The sequence below is a fragment of the Colobus angolensis genome, unplaced genomic scaffold, assembly GCF_000951035.1.
Source record: "Colobus angolensis palliatus isolate OR3802 unplaced genomic scaffold, Cang.pa_1.0 Scaffold106, whole genome shotgun sequence".
Taxonomy (NCBI): domain Eukaryota; kingdom Metazoa; phylum Chordata; class Mammalia; order Primates; family Cercopithecidae; genus Colobus; species Colobus angolensis.
In genome coordinates this window covers 1,223,880-1,234,212 of record NW_012111586.1, presented here as the reverse complement: position 1 = coordinate 1,234,212, position 10,333 = coordinate 1,223,880, and the positions used below count along the sequence as shown (strand labels likewise).

At 46.1% G+C, this 10,333-nt stretch overlaps 1 protein-coding gene across 2 annotated transcripts in view; it reads right to left on the bottom strand.

Annotated features, from left to right (window-relative positions):
• Positions 1 to 5,205: 5,205 nt before the first annotated feature.
• CFAP57 (cilia and flagella associated protein 57) overlaps positions 5,206 to 10,333 on the bottom strand; it is a 76,561-nt gene continuing 71,433 nt past the window's right edge. For both annotated transcript variants that reach the window (XM_011945284.1, XM_011945289.1), the window contains exon 24: positions 5,206 to 5,584. In XM_011945284.1, coding sequence (XP_011800674.1) covers positions 5,370 to 5,584 — 215 coding nt within the window. In that variant the 3' untranslated portion in view covers positions 5,206 to 5,369. The remainder of the gene's footprint in view (positions 5,585 to 10,333) is intronic.

Genomic DNA, 10,333 nt, shown 5'->3' with positions numbered 1-10,333 from the left:
TGAATATTCTTAATTCATGGCAATGTGTTTGTTTTCATACATTAAATAAGAACCTGTTTTCTTTTGTAATGGGACACACTTGGAGGAACTGGTTATTTCCCCAGTGCTTTGAAATGGCCTTGTGATAGGTTTCAGCAAAGCCAATTTAGGAGAGCTTATGTTGTCAATGATTCTTGCTACACTTTGTGTAGGTAATCAGGTCAAGTATATGGGACTGAAGCCTATTTTGCAGGTAGATTGGTCCTGCTGTGATTCATCTTTGGTGGAAGTGGCAGACTGGAGAAAGAAAGACTGTTTCAGAAGAAAACTCTGTATTAGATTAACTTTTGATTCCTCAGCGGCCACATGGTCACTCATGGTATGGAGCTGCCTATGACACCCCTCCTCAGCATGAAGCAGCCAGAAACATTGACAGCCAGATTCCTCATGATTGAGCAACTGATAAATAGAAAGGGAGCACTGAAACTGGCCCAAGACTCCCAAAGACTGTTCTTTTGGAGGAACATAGAAATTGATCCTTCTGCTGTTTTTTTTTTTTTTTTTTTTTTTTTTTTTTTGAGACGGAGTCTCGCTCTGTCGCCCGGACTGGAGTGCAGTGGCCGGATCTCAGCTCACTGCAAGCTCCGCCTCCCGGGTTTACGCCATTCTCCTGCCTCAGCCTCCCGAGTAGCTGGGACTACAGGCGCCTGCCACCTCGCCCGGCTAGTTTTTTTGTATTTTTAGTAGAGACGGGGTTTCACTGTGTTAGCCAGGATGGTCTCGATCTCCTGACCTCGTGATCCGCCCGTCTCGGCCTCCCAAAGTGCTGGGATTACAGGCTTGAGCCACCGCGCCCGGCAGATCCTTCTGCTGTTAAAGCTTGAAACTTGCATTAGTTTTATCTGAGTTCCTTCCTCAGGAAAGGACCTTCAAAAAAAAGTATCAGAGAACTGAAACTCACCAGATCACTGCACCAGATGCCTCCTTGCCCCTCCATAGTCCTTGTTTTCTTACACATTGTTACATTTCTTCCCTGGTATATAAACCCCTAATTTTAGTGAGGGAGATGGATTTGAGGCTGAGCACTCATCTCCTTGGCTGCAGCACCTGATTAAAGCCTTTTTCCTTGGCAATACTTGTCCTCTCAGTGATTGGCTTTCTGTGTGGTGAGCAGCAGGACCTGGACCAAACCTCGGGTGTTTCTCTAACATTCTCATAGTTCCACTTATAATACACTTAATATGTTAATACATGCAGCAGGTGTTTGGCACTAATTCCTATTTGTAGCCCCTGCCAAATCCCATAGATGAGTAATATATATAAATCTACATAGTAGATGAGCAATATATATAAATTCTTGTATGCTACTGGTCATAGTAGGTGATTAGTAATGCTAGTCACTCCTGCTTCCAGGTGCACAGAGCAGGCTTATTTCCTTGGAAATCTGCTCCCCAGCCTACCTCAGCTTAGGGCAGTCTGGGCACATCTTAGACATGCTTGAAGCCTAAGTAGGCCCTTGAACCTCCAGTGGTCTAGGAGAGCTCACCCCAGTGGAGTTCAGAAAGAGTGAACTCCCATTCCTGGCCCTAAGCTGCCTTCCGTTTCACTTCTCACTCCGAATCCAGAGGAGTGATTATAAGGGGATCCTACTTGGGCACACAGATGTTCCCAGGCCTTCAGGTACTTCCTGGGACCAGCAATGGCTGGCCATATTTTGTATCAGAAGCAAGACAGTGATGCTAGAACCTTCTGCAGGTCAGGCTTTTCAGTGTTGAGATAACAGGACACCAGAGGAGTCTCAGCTAGGTAGCTCACACTGCCTGGCCACAGCTGATACCAAAACTCTAGAAGAAGGTGAAGGGCCCAGTGAGGAATTCTGGAGGCTGCTATACAAAAGTGGCACAGCACTCCCCAAAGGCACCAGCCATCACACCAGAATTGAGTGAATATCTAGAGCTCAATGATGGACTGCAACCGGGAGAGCAAGAGTGGAGTCTGTGTGCCAAGGCCTAGTCACTTGAGTGACCAGCAGGGGCCCTAAGGCTGCTTACAGGAGGAGGTGACTGCTAGGCCTGCTCCAGCCCTGAGGGGGCTGAAGCAGTAAACTGGATGAAGAAACTCGTGAAGGAAAAGGGGCACCAATGGGGTGAGTGCCTTCAGTTTCTCCATGGAGTCTGGATAGACAAAGAAGAGGGAGGTCTTGGATGCTAGAGAACCAATGCCTCCCGATGGGTGGATTAGGAGCAAGCACTGAAGACAGAACATGGAGACGTAAGCAAGACTGAACCTCTGGCCCTACATTTACTAACAAGAAGCTGTGTGCACCCCTGTGCAGCCAAGAAAACACCTTGTTGACCTGCTGGCCAAGGTGCCAGGTTCTGCTAGGTTGGGGCCCTCCCTCGGCCCATACTTCCTCCTCACCAGCTGGACAGCATCCAGGTTTAGGTTAGGCTTAGATTAGCTTAGCCTGGGGGTTTCCACTCCTTTAACTTCTGATTTAGACTCTCAGGGTTTCAAGTTCCTATAACCTTCACTTGGTCTACAGTGTTTTGTTTGGGCATCTCTCTAGTGCAGTGCATAAGAAGAGCACCTTTGGAGTCACTGGGCTGACTGGGATGCAACCCCACCCTGCCTCTGTGACTATGTGCCAGTCACTTTACTCCTCTTTGGTTCTGATTTCCTTGTCTGCGAACCGAGGTCCATCTTGTACGTGAAATGTGACATCTCGATTCAAAGACATTTTGCAGCTGAAAAATCTATCACTTGAATATTGATATGTCAGCCATTAAGAATTTCCTTCTGGTCTTCAGAAAAGCCCCAGTTTCTAGTGCATTTTTCTTTTCCCCAGGCCCCTGCTCCTTGCCCCTTGGTTTGGCTAACTCTCACCAGTCCTTAAGTCCAAAGAGTTCACATCTCTTCCTCCCCACTGCCATCATCCTGGTCCAAGCTACTGTCCTGTTTCACCTGGGCAACCATGACATCCCCTGCATCCACTACTGCATCCCTTACCCTGCAGAACTCTCCTAGCAGGACAGACAGATATTAAGCAACTAAACACACGTTACAGTGAGGATTATGAAGAAAAACGATGCGGTGAGTGCAGTTTAGGTGGGAGAGAGTCAAGGACTGCCTTTTTGAAGAAGTGACATTTAAGCTGAGATCTAAAGGATAAATAGAAGTTCACAAAGAAGTGTGGAGCAAGAGTGTTTCAGGCAGAAGAAACTGTGTGGAAAGAGCTGAAGGCAGGAAAAACCTTGGCCTCTTGTAGGAACTGAAAGGACGCCAATGTGGCAAGAGCTTGGTGAGCAGTAGCACTGACTCCCAGCGGCTTAGCATTGGCTTCTGGGTGGCCCATAGCTTCTGTGTGCCTTTAAGGTCCTGCACAATCTGCCCCTGCTGGCTCGGCATCCCCAGTCTCATTTCAAGTCCGTTTCTTCTGTAAAGGTGAAGCCAACATGCTAGTTTAAAGTGGAGGAGTTTGGGTCCTGGAAGATCCCACCTATCCATCATAATAATGTAATGGGCTGTCATCTTTGCAGCTGAACTTCTCTGGGGGTGCCTGGATCCTTCCCTGCTCTCTGGATCTGGCTTCCCAGTAGGGCGAGGACATGTGAAGAACATGCCAGCATGGGAGAATGAGCTGGCTGCTGTGACAGGGTGCAGGCTGGGTGGGGGTTGTTCCTCAGCAGAGAGAGTCTCCTGCAGACCCTGTGGAGCCCTTTGCTCCTGGCCTTTGCCTGTGTGCTCCTTCTGCTACCCCAGCCTTTGGGAGACCTTGCCAAATGTGACTGCCAAGCCTCAGCTCTCTGTGAAAGTCAATCCATGAGCAGTGCTGAGAGTTTCAGTAAAGTGATTACGGAAAGATGGGACAATGCCAGGTTTAAGACAGCCAGAGGTGACCAGCAGGGACCAGCATGGACTGTGGGCTTAAACATTTCTTATTTGGGTATTAGAGGGGCGTCTGGTCTCTGCAGGTGGGAGAAGAGAGGGACATTGGATTATATTCTTTTGCTCTTTAATGCATACAGAACTATCTCTCCTGGTACCTGTGTGTGGCTGGGTCTCCCAGGATGGGGCCTGAGAGGAATAACCGAAGGGGAAGTGCGTCCCCTCCCACCCCAGAAATGGAGGAGCAGAGCAGGACCCTGCAGAACAAAGATGGCAAGTCTAGAATGACATGGAGGCAAGGGAAATGAGGGCAGGGCTCTACTTAGAGTTCCAAGAACAGGGTCAGCAGATAATGTAAGACTTTGGGGAATTCTTGCAACACTTCCATGTCTGCTATTTTACCGTCATCTTTTCCTTCTTCTTTACACAGATTAAAAAAAAATAAACTCAGAGGCTGGGCACAGTGGCTCACGCCTGTAATGCCAGCACTTTGGGAGGCCAAGGCAGGTGGATCACTTGAGGTCAGGAGTTCGAGACTAACCTAACCAACATGGTGAAACCCTGTCTCTACTAAAAATACAAAAATTAGCTGAGTGTGGTGGCACACACCTGTAGTCCCAGCGACTCAGGAGGCTGAGGCAGGGGAATCACTTGAACTTGGGAGGCAGAGGTTGCAGTGAGCCAAGATCGTGCCACTGCACTCCAGCCTGGGTGACACAGCGAGATTCCATCTCAAAAAGAAAAAAAAAAAGAAAAAAATCCGGCCAGGCATGGTGGCTCACACCTGTAATCCCCAGTGGATCATGAGGTCAGGAGATGGAGATCATCCTGGCTAACACGGTGAAACACTGTCTCCAATAAAAATACAAAAAATTAGCCAAGTGTGGTGGTGGACAACTGTAGTCCCAGCTACTCAAGAGGCTGAGGCAGAAGAATGGCATGAACCTGGGAGGCGGAGCTTGCAGTGAGCCGAGATCACGCCACTGCACTCCAGCCTGGGTGAGAGAGTGAGACTCTGTCTCAAAAAAAAAAACAGTCCTTAGAAAGCCTCGCTGCATTTCATGAAGGAGACAGGAATGAGCAGGCTTTGGTCCTTACTGAGCTGGCAGAGGAGAGGCCGGGCGAGGAGCAGCAGGCAGCCCCATCCGCAAGGCCTGGAAGAAAGGGTGGCAGGAAAGCCAGTCCCAAGTCCAGTGTGATCTCTCAGTGCCAGGGAGTCCTGTGCCCAGACAGGGACAAGCAGAGGTGGCTTCAGATGAGCTGGAGCCCCCAGTCCTCAGCCTCCCCTCTTTCCCTCTCCTGGCCTTGGCCTCCCAACTAAGCAGAAGTTAGACAAGGTGTGGGCAAACATCTTTATTCTGCGTCCTAGATTCCCCAGGGCAAGAGAAAGAGGTTGCTGGGGTCAGTGCTGCAGGGACCATACAGACTCCAACCGCAAATCTGGCCTGGGGACAGACACACTGTTCTTCTGGTTGTGGCTGGAGATGGCTCACCAGACGGGGTCAGTTGGTCTTCACCTCTAAGTCTACCTCAGAGTTGGAGAGGGAAGGGAGCCGAACTCCAGCAAGGGTGTGGAACCCTGTGATCTGCTCTTGCTCTTGGATCTGGTCTCTGAGGCGCTGGATTTCTAGGCGCTGCATTTCGATGATCCTCCCAGTTTCTTCTTGCTCGTTCAACCTTGCGGTGGGAGCCGTGCTGAGCATGTCCCTGCTGAGTTCTGTGAGGGACAGCAGGACTCATGTGGACCTGTCCATTGCACTGCTGCAGAGCCGATCCTCCCCTCCTCCCTCCCTGCTTCTTCAAACATTTATTAGGCACCTACTGTGGAGCAGACACTCAATCCCAGATGCCAGAGGTACAGAGACAAGCCATTTTGCTGTCTCGCAGAGAGATGGAGAAGTGAAGCAGCACACTTCAGAGTGATGAGGTGAATACTGAGAACCACCCCAGCCCAACCCCTCTCCTAAGTCCCCAGATCCGCCTGCACAGAGGCCTCCACCCACGGAGGCTGCCCCTTCTCCCATTCTCCACATCCTAGGCAGGATGGCACTCTTCTGCTGACCTGTGTTGGCTTCTGAACTGCCAGTCTTTCTCCTTGTGCAAAACCCCTGCTCCTGGAGACAGAACCCTTCCTGCCTCTCCAGGTGTGTCCACTCATATCCTGTTCCTTGAAGACTTTCTCCCCGAGTCATCCTCCCTGTGTCAGGTGCTGGCATCATCCTGGGCAATGGCAGTGTCCACCAGGGTCCACGGCTCACCGCTGCCCCACAAGGCTGAACTTGCAGCGTTAGTGACCTTGGCCTCCACGCCGTGCCAGCACCCACTCCTGTGGCTTCCCCTCCCTTGTCACCTGGATGCCATGCTTTAGGTCTTTCACTCTAGCACTGTTCTCTGTTTTCTGACCACAACTGCTGTAACTGCTCTATGCATGTCACACATGATCTTGGACTAAACCGAACCCCCCTCTTCCTGGACAACTCAATTTCTTGCCTACCAAATGGGCTCTTTTTAGATTTACTCCCTTTTCTGGCCAGCTAGACCCCAGTGAGTTTCTTCCTCCATCTTCCCAACAGCACCCTCAGTGTTCTAGTTGCCTTGTCCTCCTGTCCTATGCACCCTGCTTGGGATCCACTGGGCTTCCTGGATTTGATGATAGGCATCTTTCATCAATTCTGGAAAAACTCTTGGCTGTGCCTTATTGTAATGTTGCCTCTCCTCATTCTTTCTTTCTCAGACTTCAATTAGACATACATTGCATTATCCCACTCTCTCCTCTTTGTCTTTTACTATATCTTTATCTCTCTGGGCTGCAATCTGGGCAATTTATTCTTTTAGCTCACAAATTCCCCCTTCAGATGTGTCTAATCTACTGTTCAATCTGTCCATTGAGCTTCTAATTATAATAGTTTTCATTTCTAGAAGTATTATTTGGTTCCTTTTCAAATCTGCCTATGCAATTTTGGAAGACTTTTGCTTTTTTGTCTTATTTTCAAATTCCTTTTTTATTTTTTCAGACATGAAATTTTCTTATTTTAATAATCATACGAGCTGTGGGTCTTTGTTGGTTTTATTCTGTAGTTTGATTTTTTTGTTGATTTTCACTCCTGGTGGTTTATTTTTTCAAGTATTTAGTGACTTTTGATTGTGAGCTCATGTTCCTCAAAACATTATTTATGGGAATTCTTTGAAGCCTGTATTTAAAATGTACTCCTCCAGAGAAAATTTGCATTTGCTTCTGCTTGGGGCCTAAGGACACTACTACTGTGGGGTCCTTTTAAGGTAAATTTTCAGCTAAGATGGCCTTGAGACACAAATTGAATGCAAATTCTAGACTAAAACTTGCCTGAGTAGGGACTTTGGTTAGAAATTGTCATGCAGAGACCTTGTCTTAAGTTTTTTCTTTGCTTCATCCAGAGCCAAGATTGACACAAACACTTTCTCACCCATCTTCTTATGCAAGGTAAGTTTTCTCCTCTAGTCAATCTTTAGTTTCCTAATTCATTCTATTTTGCTTTGACTCTTTCTTTTTTTTTCTTTCGTTTTAAAACAGAGATCCTTGTCAGTTTTCCCATATGCATAAGGGGAGAAAAATAAAAACATGCCTGCAACAGTAAACTGGAAGGAAAGCGTGGTTTTCCTAATATTTTATTAATTTATTTATGAAAGTTATATATGCTTGTAGTCAAATAACTCTATAAGGCTTATTACAAATAACAGTATCTCTTGTTCTACATTCCACTCAATTTCTCAATCCTCAGAGGCAACAATTTCCATTATTTTAGCTAATTCTTTTGATATCTACTTCCACACTCTGCTTTGATTAATGTGCTTACATTGCTTCTTTGATTTATCATTTTTAGGCATTATCTATTGACTTCAATCTATGAAAGACGAGGATTTAGCTTTCCTTCAGCACCCTCCCCTGCCCCTGCATACTTCCTATCCTTTCATCCTCCCAATTTTGAGTAGATCAATAGTCAGAATTTAATTATGATTAATATAACTGCTGGTCACAGTTGAGCCATGTAGTATACAATGATTCATTTCTCTTTTCCATACAATAATTTCTGTTCCCTAAAGTTAACAATTGCTTTGTGTTTTCATTTGCAAAATTTTATTTTTATTTTTTTAAATTTTATTTATTTATTTATTTATTATTTATTTATTTTTGAGATGGAGTCTTGCTCTGTTGCCCAGGCTGGAGTGCAGTGGTGCCATCTCAGCTCACTGCAACCTCCACCTCCCAGGTTCACACCATTCTCCTGCCTCAGCCTCCCGAGTAGCTGGGACTACAGGTACCTGCCACCTCGCCTGGCTAATTTTTTTGTATTTTTGGTAGAGACAGGGTTTCATCATGTTAGCCAGGATGGTCTCGATCTCCTGACCTTGTGACCTACCCACCTCAGCCTCCCAAAGTGCTGGGATTACAGGCGTGAGCCACCATAGCCAGCCTCATTTGCAAAATTTTGTATGTCCATATTGCTAATGAAACTATCTCAATAGTCCCATAGACAGTTGTTTTTGAATAAACATAGAAATTGACCCTTCTGCTATTAAAGCCTGAAACCTGTATTTGTTTTATCTGAGTTCCCTCTTCAGGAAAGGACCTTCAGGCTCCTTAAAAAGGGAATGTCAAAGAACTGAAACTCATCAGATCACTGCACTGGGTGGCCCTTGGTTCCTCCCTAGTTTTTGTTTTCTTACCCATGTCACATTTCTTCCCTGCTATATAAACCCCCAGTTTTAGTTAGTAAGAGATATGGATCTGAGACTGAGCTCCCATCTCCTTGGCTGCAGCACCTGATTAAAGCCTTCTTCCTTGGCAATACTTGTCCTCCCAGTGATTGGCTTTCTATGCTGTAAGCAGCAGGACCTTGACCAAACCCCTGGTGTTTCAGTAATATATTTTGTTTCCTTGATCAGGAACGTCTTGCTCGTGGTAGCTTGGCTGCTGTGGGCTGGGAGTCTCAGAAGCCCTCCTAAGCAGCTGCCCATCTAATTTTGGCTGGAGGTGAGTTTCCATCTCTCTCTGGCCCTGCCATAGCCAGCCCCAACTTTGTTCCTGATTGCCTTGGAAGAACTGCCTTTGAAATCTGACATCTGTACCCAGACAGGTGAGTGTCCTTTGTGGGTCCAGACAGCAGGATCTGCTCCTGTCAATTTGGGAAATTTTTAAAGGAATTTCCATTTGTAGGTGGAACAAGCCCAACGGCCTGAGAGGGAAGCGCCCTGACTGTTTCAGTACGGACACTCTTGGGGACTTGTTTGTAATTGTGTGTTGTGTCCCAGCAAGTGAGTGTCTCTCTTGGGTACCAGACAGTGGGATCAACTCCTCCCAATTTGGGAAATTCCTTATGGAATTTCTATTTGCAGGTCAATCAAGCCCAACCAGCAGAGAAAGGAAGCACCCTGACTGTTTCAGTTTGGACACTTGGGGCTTGTTTGTTGCTGCAGCAGTTGGATAATGTTCTGGTGATTGTGTGTGTTTGATACAGTCATGGGAAATCAGAATGTAGCCAACTTGATATTCTTTTGCAATACTGTTTGGCCCCAATCTTGTTTGGAATCTGGAGTTTGCTGTTGAATGGAAAAGTGGGATGGAGTTGCATGTATCCAGGCTTTTGTGCTGCTGTTGTAAGCAGAGTCAGGCCTGGTTAATGTGTAATGTTTTCCTTTGGTGCTGTTTAGTTAGCCCCAGTGTTCTCTGGAGTCTAGGGAAGTTTGACCTTTAAAAATTAAACTGCCATGGAAACTGCTTTACCCAAAATTTCAGTTCACATTCTTCATTGGATTAACTATTGGGGCAAACAATGTATAACTATGTAAAACCAGTGAGCTTGTATTGGCATTTCATGGCTAGAGTTCCAAGGTAAAAGTTACTGGATTTTTGTTTGTGTGTGTGTCTACATGTCCATTTGTATGTGTTTATTTGTATGTACACTTATTGTTACATGTTGTGTCTATCAAGTTGGCTTATAAGTAAAAGAGCACTCATACATTAAGTAAACACGTCCAAGCAATTTTCAAGTTCATGTGACTTACGTAAATCTTGACTAAACAAACTGGCTTTAAAATTATTCGTAAAATGAAAATAGAAATGTCTTTAGAATTGTCAGCATACATTTTTGTTTGGGTTTTATATATGTCTCTGCTAGATATTCTGAGGTTTCAGTGTTCGGCATAGAAGGTTATAAAGCTATTAACCTCACCAAAACAAAATGATCTCGGTTTATATGCCTTCTTTGACAGATAAGACTAATTTAATGTTGTTACGTGAATCTTCTGAGTTATTGGCAAAAATACCTATGTATTTAACTTTGAGGCTCTTTTGGTGAGCACCTAATGTTCACTGGCTATTAAGAAAATGGTTGGACTGGGTGCAGTAGCTCACGCCTGTAATCCTAGCACTTTGGGAGGCCGAGGCAGGCGGATTGGCTGAGTTCAGGAGTTTGAGACCAGCCTGGGC